The following is a 14,400-nucleotide window of genomic DNA, read 5'->3' as shown; positions in this document are numbered from 1 at the left end:
CTGAGGTCGGGAGTTCCAGACCAGCCTAGCCAACATGAAGAAACCCTGTCTCTAATAAAAATACAAAAATTAGCCGGGCGTGGTGGCGCACACCTGTAATCCCAGCTACTTGGGTGGCTGAGGCAGAAGAATCACTTGAACCCAGGAGGCAGAGGTTGCGGTGAGCCGAGATTGTGCCACTGCACTCCAGCCTGGGCAACAAAAGGAAAACTCCGTCTAAAAAAAATTAATTAATTAAAAAATAATAAAATAAAAATTTTTTAAAGTGATTAGGAAAGGAGGCTAAAAAGAAGAGAGAGAAACAGCAGCTAGGTCAAACTGGAAGTCTAAGCTGGTGCCAAAGTGGAAGTCATTAAATTTCTTTAACATATAAATGGATCTTTTTACTCATTATACAAAGTTTTTGCCATTTAAGTCAAGATGATAAGGCTTGCTTAAAAAATGATATACTCATATTGAATATAATTAAATATAAATGTGAGATAGATATATAAACATACGTATCCAACTGGTAACAAGTGGGATATCAGGGAGGAGGAATCTGCTTTCTGCATTTTAGACTTATGCTTTATTTTGTTTTGCTTTGTTTTTTGGAGACAGGGTCTCAATCTGTCACCCAGGCTGGAGCGCAGTGGCGCAATTATAGCTCACTGCAGTATCAAACTCCTGGGCTCAAGCAATCTTCCTGCCTCAGCCTCCCAATTAGCTGAGACTACAGGTGCATGCCATCACACCTGGCTAACTTTCAAGATTTTATAGAGATGAGGTCTCCCATTGTTGCCCAGGCTGGTCTTCAACTCCTGGGCTCAAGCAACCCACCTGGCTCAGCCTCTGGAAGGGCTGGGATTACAGGTGTGAACTACTTCACCTGGCTTATGCTTTGTTTAAATGTTTTACTCTAAACATGTACTACATCCGTTTTTATATGGAAGAATATACTCAAGCTATATAAGATAACTACACCTCTGTTATTCCACAATACTGAGTTTCCAAAACAATCACTGTTTGCTAGCTATCATTCTTCCAAGTTAGAGAGGGGAATATAGTATTTTTAAAATCTAGATTCCGTTCCAATGCTAAAGGAAAAAAATATCTTATTATTTTCTTGTTAGCCAATTATGACGTACTTGAAGGAGCATGACAAGCATGCTCATTCATCTGAATGTGCAAAGCCTAATTTCAGAAATGTGCCTTAAACCTACATGTAGAAAACAGTTTACACAGGCCAAGCTCAGTGGCTCATTTCAGTAATCCCAGCACTTTGAGAGGCCAAGACGGGCAGATCACCTGAGATCAGGAGTTCGAGACCAGCTGGCCAACATGGTGAAACCCTGTCTCTATTAAAAATACAAAAATCAGCTGGGCATGGTGGCGGGAGCCTGTAGTCCCAGATACTCAGGAGGCTGAGGCACAAGAATTGCTTGAACGGTGAAGACAGAGGTTGCAGTGGGCCGAGATCGTGCCACTGCACGCCAGCCTGGGCGGCAGAGGGAGACTCTGTCTCAAAAAAGGAAAAAAGAAAACCGTTTACACAGCAAACCTAGCTGCTGCCCTTGGAAAGGATTGCTACAAGATTGAGCCTTGACTGGCTTCTGGAAACTCTGACTTTGGGAGGGTTCCCATCATTCCAAGAACTGATAGGAGAAGCTCACTGCGCTGAAAGTGTCTGTACAGACAACATAGTTTCTGCTGCATGCTTTCCTTCTGGGAGGCTGGCATTTTGGGAAGTGTTAAGCAAAGGGTGCGTATGTGACCAGCCCCCAGTAAAAACCCTGGGCTTCAAGTCTTCAATGAGCTTCCTTAGTAGATGGCAGTTTGCATGTATTATCACAACTCACTGGACTCTACCAGGGGAGGGCGCTTAGAAGCTTGCGCCTCGTTACCCCAGACTTCACCCTGCACGATTTTTCCCTGGCTGATTTTGCTTTGCATTGTCTGGCTATAATAAATCTTAGCTATGAGTATAACTATATGCTGAGTCCTGTGAGTTCTTCTGGTGAATCATAGGTCCTGGAGATGATCTCAGGGACCCTTTAACAAAACTTGCCCCTCTGGAACATGTGCTATTGGCATGAATTACTGAGATAGCCAAAAGACCAGGCCAGGACTCACCATCAGATTCAACTTGTGGTTGATGGCCAGGGCTGAGTGTTCCAGGGCTTTGAACACAGAGGCGTAGCAGTCTCTGAGCTTGGTGTATTTGCCAACCAGGGCTATGGAGCATATTTTCTGTAACCTTTCATACCTGGGAAAGAAAACAAACTCAAAGGTTATATGCATGTAACAGAACATCACAGACAGAACAATGGCAGCTGCTGCTCTTATTCCAAGGCACTTTTTAAAACCTTAGGAGCAGCTGTAATCCCAGCTACTCAAGAAGCTGAAGCGAGAGAATCACTTAAGCCCAAGAGTTTGAGACCAGGCTGGGCAACATAGTTAGACCCCGTCTCTACAAAAAATACAAAAATTAGCCAGGCGTGGTGGGGCATGCCTATAGTCCCAGCTATTCAGGAGGCTGAGGTTGGAGGATCACTTGAGCCCAGAAGGTCAAGGCTGCAGTGAGCTATGATCACACCACTGCACTCCAGCCTGGGCAACACAGTGAGACACTGTCTCAAAAAACAAAAAAGAAATCCCAACGTTGGCTTACATAAGCAGGTACAGATAAAAGTTCAAGTATATCAGAGAAAAAGTTAAAAGCATTAAAAGTAAAAATTGAAAAGCTATCCCAATCTCATAAATACGAGCTGTTCTTACATTGGTTAATAAGGTGACATTGTATAAGAAAATGCATTCTGCGTGTCAATAGAAAACATTCCAATATTAACTTTGTAAGGTGACATTGTGTGAGAAAATGCATTCGAAGTGTCTACATTTAAAATGGTTACATTCCCAGCTGACCCACAAAAGTCTGGTTATTCATGGCATGCCTGAAGAATGGTGCTAAGAGAACGATTTAAAATATTACTAGCCATTTAGATCATTTTTATGAGAAAAATTCCATTCTACAGAAGACACTCAATCACATTTTACCATTAGAGACACAATTTTTAGTGTTGCTTTTGTCAGGAAATCTGTTCAAAGAACATGAAAAATATCTGGTCTGGTATTAGGTACGTGGAAATGTCATCTTGGGGCTGAAGATGTTTTAGGGCTTTGAAGCAAACCATTCCCCAAACACCTTAGAAAAATATTACCATGATGATGAATATCCCTCTTCAATATCAACATCAGCAAAGAGTGGCTGGGCACGGTGGCCCACACCTGTAATCCCAGCACTCTGAGAGGCCGAGGCAGGTGGATCACCTGAGGTCAGGAGTTCGAGACCAGCCTGGCCAATATGGAGAAACCCTGTCTCTACTAAAAATACAAAAATACAAAAATTAGCTGGGCATGGTGGTACTCACCTGTAATCCCAGCTACTCAGGAGGCTGAGGCAGGAGAATCGCTTGAACCCGGGAGGCGGAGGTTGCAGTGAGCTGAGATCATGCCACTGCCCTCCAGCCTGGGCCACAGAGCGAGACTCTATCTCCACACAAACACACACACACACACACACACACACACACACACATCTGTAAAGAGTACAAGAGAAACTTGATCACAAACAGGCTGTGTGCAGGAAAAATGCACAAGAAGCTAAGAAGTCAAAACTGATAGGGAAGGTAACTTTCTAGAAAGGTGACTAAAATAGCTGAGACAAGACTGCTAACCCTTGAACTCGCTACTTCATTTTATGTTGTTCTGGAGGTTCCACAGCTGTCTGTACCTCACACCACCTCTCCATACAGTATGCAGGTAACAGGCCGTGTGTGGTGGCTCACGCCTGTAATCCCAACACTTTGGGAGGCCAAGGCGGGTGGATCACTTGAGATCAGGAGTTCCAGACCAGTCTGGCCAACATGGTGAAACTCTGTCTCTACTAAAAATACAAAAATTAGCCTGGCATGGTAGTGCATGCCTGTCGTGGTGCATGCCTCCAGCTACTCAGGAGACTGAGGAAGGAGAATCACTTGAACCCAGGAGGCAGAGGTTGCAGTGAGCTGAGATCACGCCACTGCACTCCAGCCTGGGCAACAGAGCCAGACTTCGTCTCCAAAAAAAAAAAAAAACAGGATGCAGGTAACAGAAAGCAGGATGACAGCACACCAAGTAGCAGAGATGTCAGAGGCAGGCAGGCACAGCCACATTTGAGCATAGCAGATTTGGCTTCACCCTCTTCTCCCTCCTCCACAGACGGAAGATACATCAGCTGTGCCTCCGGAAGGAAGCAGCACTGGGGTCAGTATCACAGGTTCCGCCTTCGACTCACTCACGGCTGGTCTTCCCAGGGGAGGAGTCACTGGGCAGCAGGTGGTACAGGTGAGTCCACTGGGTCACACCTACCAGGGAGCTCTCATTCCCCCTTGGACCTATACTTCCGAGAGCAACCAAGTGTCTCCCTCATGTGCCCCACTCAGCCATCAGCCATCACCGAATGTGAGGCAGGCATCTGATACTACTTCAAGCTGCTGTGGGAGGGGGAGGGGAGTCCTCTTTGCAGGGCCGCCCCCAACAGTCGGGTCTCAAGAGAGATGAAGAGGGCTGGGCATGGTGGCTCATGCCTGTAATCCCAGCACTTTGGGAGGCCAAGGCAGGTGGATCACAAGGTCAGGAGATCAACACCATCCTGGCTAACACGGTGAAACTCCGTCTCTACTAAAAAAAATACAAAAAAAAAAATTAGCCGGGCATGGTGGCAGGCGCCTGTAGTTCCAGTTACTTGGGAGGCTGAGGCAGGAGAATGGCATGAATCCGGGAGGTGGAGCTTGCAGTGAGCCAAGATCACGCCACTGCACTCCAGCCTGGGCGACACAGCAGAAGGATCACTTGAGCCCCAGAAGTTCGAGGTTGCATTAAGCCCTGGTTGCACCACTGCACTCCAGCCTGGGTGACAGAGTGAGACTCCGTCTCAAAAAAAAAAATAACAGAAATAAAAGATGGAGGACAAGATTGGAGTGATGCGGCCACAAGCCAAGGAACACCACTGATTGCTGGCAGCCACCAGAAGCCAGGAGAAGGGGTGTGGCAGAGATTCTCCTGCAGAGTCTCCAGAAGGAACCAACCCTGTGAATGCATTGATTTTGCACTTCTGACCTCCAGGACTATGAGAGAATAAATTCCTGTGGTGTTTTTTTAAGCTACCCAGTTTGTGATCATTGTTATGGCAGCCCCCAGGAGGCTAATACAAAGACCAAACATTTTGCTTTAAAAAGCACAGAAGCGCCAGGCACATGGCTCATGCCTGTAATCCCAACACTTTAGGAGGCTGAGGCAGGAAGATCACTTGAGCAAGATGGCAAAACCCCGTCTCTACTAAAAATACAAAAATTAGTTGGGCGTGGTGGAGCGCACCTGTGGTCCCAGCTATTGCGGACGCTGAGGCGGGAGGATCACTTGAGCCCAGGAGGTTCAGGCTGCAGTGAGCCAAGACTGTGCCACTGCACTCCAGCCTGAGCAACAGAGCAACACTCTGTGTCAAAAAAAAAAAAAAAAAAAAAAAAGAAAGAAAACGAAAAAAAGCATAAACGCATAGAGTATAATTTAGAGCTATTTCCAATAAAAAGAGTTAAAATATTAAAACTTCTAGTGCCTAAAGTGTATCAGCCCCAAGCTACTTAGAAAATTCCTACGAAATGACTGGCACTTTAAGCACTCTAACAAGGGTTTTAGAGGATCTAAGCTCAGAAACTGCTCTTTTTTCCCGATTCCACTTGCCCCAGAAAGTCTAAAGCATTTTTTAAAATTGTAAATGAAAGGGCAAGAGAACGTCAATCTGATTAGTCACCTACCAAGGGTCAGTGATTTTGTGACCATCATTTTAATTATAGTTACCAACATCAGCAACTGATACTCATTATAGTACGTGACTCAATGTTAAGTCTTTACAGGTTTCCTCTCATAATTGCCACTAGGTAGGCACTGGTATCCCTTTATTATATACAGATGGGAAAACAAGCCTAGAGAGGTTAAGTAATCACCCAAACTCACACAGCTGGTAAGAGGAGAGGTCAGGATCTGAATCTAGAACCTACATTTGTAACAGCTGCACCTACCGGCTCTGCTGTATGACCTAAGCTGCCCAAGAAGTCCCATCTCAACTACATTTAGTAAAAGAAAACAGGGCTGGGCACAGTGGCTCACACCTGTAATCCTAGCACTTTGGGAGGCCTAGGCAGGCGAATCGCCTGAGGTCAGAAGTTCAAGACCAGCCTGGCAGACATGGTGAAACCCCTTCTCTAATAAAAATACAAAAAATTAGCTGGGCGTGGTGGCGGGCGCCTGTAATCCCAGCTACTCAGGAGGCTGAGGCAGGAGAATTGCTTGAACCCAGGAAGCAGAGGTTGTAGTGAGCCGAGATTGCGCCACTGCACTCCAGCCTGGGTGACACAGTAACACTCTGTCTTAAAAAAAAAAAAAAAGAAAGAAAGAAAGAAAGAAAGAAAACAAGTAACAGAGACTTAATTTCCCCTTTTTTTTTTTTTTTTTTTTTTTTTTAAGATACAGGGTCTCGCTATGTTGCTCAGGCTGGCCTCCAACTCCTGGGCTCAAGTGATCCTCTCACGTCAGCCTCCCAAGTAGCTGAGACTACAAGTAAATGCCACTGCACACAGCTTAATTTTCATATAACTTCAAATTAGAGAAACTTTGCTTAAATTAATATGGTTGTCTGAAAGTTAGAATCCATCAGGAATTTTAATAATTATGCTGAATAGTTAATGAACGCAGGGTGAAACAAAAATAGCATAGCCAAAAGTTCCCATTCAAAATGATTTCCTTTAGGAAAAGTTAGCCAAATCTTAAAAACAAGCAAAACAAAACAAAAAACCTGCAACATTTAAAACTGTTTAAGGCCAGGCATGGTGGCTCATGCCTATAATCCCAGCAGTTTGGGAGGCCAAGGTGGGCAGATCACTTGAGCCCAGGAGTTCAAGACCAGTGTGGGTAACACGGAAAAATCCCGTCTCTACAAAAAAAAAAAAAAGAAAATTAGCCGGGTGTGATGGTGCGTGCCTCTAGTCTCAGCTACTCAGGAGGCTGAAGTGGGAGGATGACTTGAGCCCAGGAGGTGGAGGTTGCAGTGAGCCGAGATCGTGCCACTGCACTCCAGCCTGGGCGACAGAGCGAGACTCTCAAAAAACAAAAAACAAAACAACAACAACAACAACAAAAACATTTAAAATACTCAGAAACTAAAAAATGAACTAGTAAATAAATCAAAATCCTTCCAGAGTTAAAAACATTCCTTCCAGAATTCAAATTCCTTTAATTCACTTTGATTTATGTATAACAAAATCAAAGGCTCCAGAAATCTTCAAATAATACAGCAAAGCACCGTAACAGTATGCTCCATCTTTAGACATATCCAGACCAAAATGTGCACATGCAAAATGCCAAATACACATGCTTACCCTTTCAAGTAGGTCTTATTTCTACTCCCAAACTCAAGAATTGTTAAAGATCATACAAGTAATTCCTTTCGCTTACCTGTCAGCCATATTTCTCCACTTAAAAAGCAAATTACTTGCAGAATCACCAATGGGCAGGTGCAATCTCTCCTTAAAATATTTGACAATGCCTTGTTCCTCCAAAAGCACAGGAACTCGATATGTGGAAGAAACATCATGGATACATATGACCTAAGTGATGATGAGAAATCACCTTACTTAGATGGATCTACTCAAATATGCCACCACAAGAATGAGACAAAATTCAGGAGAGACTGACAGTTTATTTACACTGATATCACACACACACACACACACACGCATGCGCACACACACACACACATACACACAAAAACCCAGCAACCAAAACTAGCATCAGAATTTGCACATGGTTAGCTTCATTTAATTAGAAAACTAATCCCAGCACTATGGGAGGCCAAGGCGGGCAGATCTCCAACTCTGACTTCTCCAACTCTGAAGTCAGGAGTTCGAGACCAGCCTGACCAACATGGTGAAACCCCACCTGTATTAAAAACACAAAAACGGTGACATGCGCCTATAATCCCAGCAAGTCAAGAGGCTGACGCAGGAGAATCGCTGGAACCCAGGAGGTGGAGGTTGCAGTGAGTCGAGATCGTACCATTGCATACCAGCCTGGGCAACAGAGCAAGACTCCATCTCAAAAAAAAAAAAAAGAAGAAGAAGAAGTGTACACAAAACGACTGGACAGGTCAGGTGTAGTGGCTCACGCCTGTAATCCCAGCACTTTTGGAGGCTGAGGCAGGTGGATCATCTGAGGTCAGGAGTTCAAGACCAGCCTGGCCAACATGGTGAAACCCTGTCTCTACTAAAAATACAAAAATTAGCCAGTCATGGTGGCACACACCTATAATCCCAGCTACTCAGGAGGCTGAGGCAGGAGAATCGCTTGAACCCGGGAAGTGGAGGTTGCACTGAGCTGAGAGTACACCACTGCATTCCATCCTGGGTGACAATAGCAAAACTCTGTCTCAAAAAAAAAAAAAAGATTGGATGCAAACAAAATGGCATGACAACATACAAATGCAGAAGTGTCCCTTCAATCTGCCATCACATTTTTCAAAGTAGTTCAGACTTTGGCAATGACTCTGAGGCATCAGGCGGGGGCTCTCCATCAGAGTGCTTTCCAAGATGCCAAAATTCAATGTGATCGTTTTTAGACTTCAGAGAACCCAGAGTTATAATCTGAAGAAAAGATTTCTGCCAAACCTCACCCTTTTCCTGTGTGCCATTTATATCCCTCTCTTTAAACTATAGGCAACTCCAATCCCTTATACCCAAGCCTTATTGGAATCAAGAGACAGAGATCAGAGAAGGAAAGAAAAAAGAAAAGCGAATTATCAGAATACTGAGATGGAAAGCCCTGCAGAGCAGAGAACCTAAGCCCAAATCACAGTAGGGTTTCTGTACCAATGAAGTCAACTGAGCCCACTGATGGAGTCAGAAGAGCTAGTGTGAATGCCAATGTGCTTGGGGTGACTTAAGCTGCCACAGGTAGAGAGGAGAAATGAGTGAAAGCAGTAAGTGTCCCAGAAGGAAAGACAAGATAAAGAGATGATAAGTAGGCTTCATGTGGTTCTCTCTCTAGAGGTTTGACTGTGAGTTAAACGCCCACCCTGGTAGGCTGGGCACGGTGGCTCACGCCTGTAATCCTAGCACTATGGGAAGCCGAGGCGGGTGGATCATCTGAGGTCAGGAGTTCGAGACCAGCCTGGCCAACATGGCGAAAACCCACCTCTACTAAAAATACAAAAAAAAAGTATCCAGGCATGGTGGCAGGCACCTGTAATTTCAGCTGCTCAGGAGGCTAAAATAAGAGAATTGCTTGAACTTGGGAGGCAGAGGTTGCAGTGAGCTGAGATCGTGCCACTGCACTCCAGCCTCACTCTGTCTCAAGAAAAGAAATAAAGCCCACCCTGGTTTTGTGACATAAGTTGAGTAATCATGCAAAGAAACATGCATCCTATCTCATTTAAGGGCTAGGGAGTCATGATTGGATCAGGGTGCCCGGCGCTTGCATAAATGTCGTGAAAAGTAGTATGATGATCATTGAAGAGGCACAAAACACTGGCATCAGCAGAAGTGCCTGCCAGACAATAAAATCTAAAGAGCAGCACCAACCTGTTCAGGGTTCACGTGACAAAACATAGAAATCTTCTCCTTCACGGCCATCTCGACGGGCGTTGAACTTCGGCAGACAATCTGTCAAAGCCAGTTATGCGTCAGCAAACAGGATTCGTTTTCAGCAGGATGCCACATTCATTTCTTTTTACAAGAAACTTGGCCAAGTATATACTTGTTCACTTTGGACATTCCACTGGACTATTAGAAATTGGTCTGAGCACTAAAATAAGTATAATCAAATTCAGCACAAGTGTATCAGTAAGAACTCGAAACATCGAGACGTCTCTGGTGAAAAGAGTCCAGGCTCATAAGTGTTGCTTCATTAACTATCAGAAAAGAGCTAGATCAAGGTTAACAAACTTTTTCTCAAAAGGGCCAGATGGGAAATATTTTAGGTTTGCAGGTCACACAATCACTGTCCTGATCCTCAATCGTGGTGCAGTGTGAAAGCAGCTACAGACAATATGTAAATGAATGGGCGTGACTGTATGATAATACAACTTTATTTACAAAAACAGGCACGCAACTTGTGGGCTGTTATTTGTCAACCTCTGACAGAGACTATTGGTGATGACTGGATCACCTGCTATAAGGACACATCACTGTTTAGACTAAAAATAAGAGCAATGGGCTGGGCGTGGTGCAATCTCAGCACTTTAGGAGGCCAAGCCAGGAGGATTGGTTGAACCCAGGAGTTCGAGACCTGCCTGGGTAACATAGCAAAACCCTGTCTCTACAAACACACACACACACACCACACACAAAAATTAGTGCACTGTGGTAGTGTACACCGCTAGTATCAGCTACTCAAGAGGCTGAGGTGGGAGAATCGCTTCAGCCCAGGAGGCAGAGGTTGCAGTAAGCCAAGATCGCAACACTGCACTCCAGCCTGGGCAACAGAGCCAGACCCTGTCTCAAAAAGAAAAAAAGAGCACTGAAAACCCATCACAGGGTTATCACTGATAGCAGGGTTACAGGAAAATCCCAAGATTTCACCTTCATTCTAAAGAATCCAGGAATCATATAAATGATAGGACATCACACTTGCCCAACTATCAATGTGGCCCATCAAATGAGAGCCTAGGGAAGAATGGATTGAAGCAACACTTGAGGCTAAGGGAATAAGCCTTTTCCAGCTCCCAGACAGAAAAACCTCATTGTCATAGGAGCTGTTTGAGAATGAGAAAGGACTTAGATGATGATAAAGATAAAGAAGTGAAGGGCAGCCAGGCATGGTGGCTCTTGGCTGTAATCCCAAGCACTTTGGGAGGCCAAGGCAGGCAGATCACCTGAGGTCAGGGGTTTGAGACCAGCCTAGCCAACATGACAAAACTCCGTCTCTACTAAAAATACCAGGTGTGGTGGCATGTGCCTGTAATCCAAATACTCTGGAAGCTGAGACAGGAGAATCGTTTGAACCCGGGAGGCGGAGGTTGCAATGAGCCAAGACTGCACCACTGCACTCCAGCCTGGTGACAGAGCAAGACTCTGTCTCAAAAAAAAAAAAAAAAAAAAAAAAAAAAGAAGTGAAGGGCCTGCTCCCAGAGACCTTTGGGATAGACTTACCCACTGTCCTCAACTCACCAAATCTGGAGACAGGCCTAACCCCCTCAGCGCGCGGACACTGTTTTGGGTGGGTTTGGTTTTTTGTTCTCCGGTAGCACTGAGCTGAAAAAAAATGGGGTCCCGTCAGCACACTGGACACTAGCTCCTCTTGATGATTAACGGTGCCCCACTTTCAAATGCGGGACACATAGAATATCACCAGAAAACTTATCAAAGTTGCTGTCCACATACTTATCTGGAAAGCCCACCTGTGGGACAAGGCTAACATGGATATTACAGAAATTCTCTCTCTTCGCCTTAAACTGGAATTGTCTAAACGCTTCCACAAACGGCATTCCTTCGATGTCTCCAATGGTGCCTCCCAGCTGGGAATGGAAAGCAAACAAAAAAAGACAAATGACCACACATCTCCCACAGTACACAAGCTAATAAAAAGAGTTCTTAATAAAGTGAGCATGAGAACTAAAGTTTGATGGTTACACAGAGGTTTATAAATACATTCAAAATCACTCAATTGTGGCTGGGTGTGTCGGCTCACGCCTGTGATCCCAGAGCTTTCGTAGCCAAGGCAGGAGGATCACTTGGGCCCAGGAGGTCAAGGCTGCAGTGAGTGGTGATCATGCCACCGCACTCCAGCCTAGGTGACAGAACGAGACCCTGTCTCTGAAAAAATATAAAAATAAAAAATAAAATTTCATAAAAGATTTCACCACATGTATACTCTTCGGTAGCCCACTGCTTCATTAAAACTAACAACGAGGCCAGGTGCAGTGGCTCATGCTTGTTATCCCAGCATTTTGGGAGGCCGAGGCGGGCGGATCACAGGTCAGGAGATGGAGACCTTCCTGGCCAACATGGTGAAACCCCTTCTCTAATAAAAGTACAAAAATTAGCTGGATGTGGTGGCGCACACCCAAGTAGTCCCAGCTACTCGGGAGGCTGAGGCAGGAGAATCGCTTGAACCTGGGAGGCACAGGTTGCAGTGAGTCGAGATCATGCCATTGCACTCCAGCCTAGATGACAGAGCAAGACTCCGTCTCAAAAAAAAAAAAAACAACTAACATCAAATCTCCTTAATGCAGCCAACAAAAGGCTCTCAGGACCTGGCCCTTGCACTGAGTCTCCAGTGCCATCCGGTCCCCTCCCCACTGGCCTCTTGGGTACTCTATGCTCTTCCTTCCTGCCCCTCAAGGCCTCCTACCCTCCTTCTTCATCTACAGCAACTTCTTTTTATCCTCCAGTCCAAGAGAGATGCATCCTCCTTGGAGGGCGGACTCTGACCCCACCCCCCCACCTAAAGCAGCCTACATCCCACTAGCCCTTGTCACAGCACTGTACGCATCCTAGGAACTCAGCACAAGTTGCCTCTATTTCATTTCCGTCTTTGTTTCCTGGCTCTCTACCCCACTAGACTGTAAGCCCCATGAGGGCATGAGCCCAGTACCCTGCAGGCAGCACTGGAGGTTTACTTTAGTAGTCAGGACAGGACAGAAAGGTCCTGAAATTCAATATAAGCCCTAAGTAACGGTGTTCTAGCACCTGTTACCAAAATTACAACAGAACCAAAGCCAGGGCTGGGTGCAGTGGCTCATGCCTGTAACCCCAACACTTTGAGAGGCAGGCGTATCACTTGAGCCCAGGAGTTTGAGACCAGCATGGGCAACAAAGTGAGACCTTGCCTCCACAAAAACATAAAAAATTAGCTGGGCATGGTGGCACAGCGCCCATGGTCCCAGACACTCAGGAGGCTGAGGTGGGAGGATTGCTTGAGCCTGGAGAAGTCCAGGCTACAGTGAGTCATGATCATGCCACTGCACTCCAGCCTAGGGGACAGAGTGAGACACTGTCTCTTTAAAAAACAACAACAACTCAACGAAATGAAAACATCACATGCAATCAGGAACTTGGCAGGAGTGAAGAAGTGAGTGTAAGTACCCACTAAATACAAGGCACCAAAATCTAATTTTTTAAAATCATTTATTTTCTCTAAGGAAAAACAGGTCTGCACTTAAACTAAACCGTATGCTTCCGTCCTGTGTTTTGATGGGGGTTCTCTGGGGTGTCAATAATAGTGAATGCGAAAAGGAGGCCAACTTTAAACATTATCCGCTTCTGCCCTCACGTGGTCAACAGTGGTACTACAGTCTCTCTGCTAATTCAGAAGTTCCCATTACCATACCTCTAGGTCACCATCATTATTGTGTTCAGAAACTTTCAACATAACTATTGGAAAAGTTTGAAGTTAACTGTTGCCCCAAATAAAAGGGAAAATATCACCCATAACAATACTTTATGCTGAAATGGAAGCAGCAGCAAATTTATGAGATGTGCAAAGTTGTTTTTGCCTGTCTTTAATGAAAGGAGTCTTTTTCTTTTTTTTTTTTTTTTTTTAGAGACAGTGTCTCGCTCTGCCACCCAGGCTGGAGTGCAGTGATGAGATCATGGCTCACTGCGGCCTCAAACTCCTGGGTATAAGTGATCCTCCCGCCTCAGCCTCCCAAGTAGCTGGGACTACAGACCTGCACCACCACACCTGGCTGAGTCTTCTTTTTTGGAAAATAAACAAGAAGAGAGAAAGAAACATGTTATTCCTTTAAGACAAGCATCATTTATTTCAGGTTCATGCCAAGATAACTCGTACTAATATAAATAAAACCTGTCAGCTCCACTGGTCTGAGAAGTTGAGGTCTCACTCATAAAATGGCTTTGAAGACATTTCAACAGCTCCTCTATGATTAAAACTGAAAATCAGCTTTGGCAGTCCTTCTTCAAAAGCTTAAATGGTGCACAGACACAGCTGTTGAACACAATTTACAATGAACCAAAGAAGATGTTGACCACTAGTATCCAATAATCAAATATAAACATCAGGGTTATAATGGAGAAGGGGTTCTGTTTGTCAGTTTCCCTGTTTCCATAAAATTTAAAATCCAGCCAATGAGGTCCTGGAGAGCAGGAGTCAGATCACACTCAACCTCACATCCCTAGCAGCTATCATCAGGGCTAGTACATATTAAGTGCTAAATTAATCATTGTGAAGGCAAACAAGTCAATCCAAAGGTAGAATAAGAAACAAAATTAGAAATTTGCCAGGTTGGCCAGGCGCAGTGGCTCACGCCCGTAATCCCAGGACTTTGGGAGGCCGAGGCGGGTGATCACCTGAGGTCGGGAGTTCAAGACCAGC

General features: G+C 45.0%; 1 protein-coding gene across 6 annotated transcripts in view; it reads right to left on the bottom strand.

Annotated features, from left to right (window-relative positions):
* The window catches only part of CTPS2 (CTP synthase 2), a 121,155-nt gene that overhangs the window by 89,320 nt on the left and 17,435 nt on the right, over positions 1-14,400 (bottom strand). For all 6 annotated transcript variants that reach the window (XM_073013860.1, XM_007991131.3, XM_007991130.3 and 3 more), the window contains 5 exons: positions 11,465-11,581; positions 11,235-11,318; positions 9,648-9,728; positions 7,528-7,679; positions 2,113-2,245 (listed from right to left, as the gene is read on the bottom strand). In XM_073013860.1, the coding sequence (XP_072869961.1) occupies positions 2,113-2,245; positions 7,528-7,679; positions 9,648-9,728; positions 11,235-11,318; positions 11,465-11,581 (567 nt within the window). The remainder of the gene's footprint in view (positions 1-2,112; positions 2,246-7,527; positions 7,680-9,647; positions 9,729-11,234; positions 11,319-11,464; positions 11,582-14,400) is intronic.

The sequence above is a fragment of the Chlorocebus sabaeus genome, chromosome X, assembly GCF_047675955.1.
Source record: "Chlorocebus sabaeus isolate Y175 chromosome X, mChlSab1.0.hap1, whole genome shotgun sequence".
Classification (NCBI taxonomy): Eukaryota; Metazoa; Chordata; class Mammalia; order Primates; family Cercopithecidae; genus Chlorocebus; species Chlorocebus sabaeus.
The sequence above is the reverse complement of the archived record's forward strand: the minus strand, read 5'-3'. Positions and strand labels throughout refer to the sequence as shown.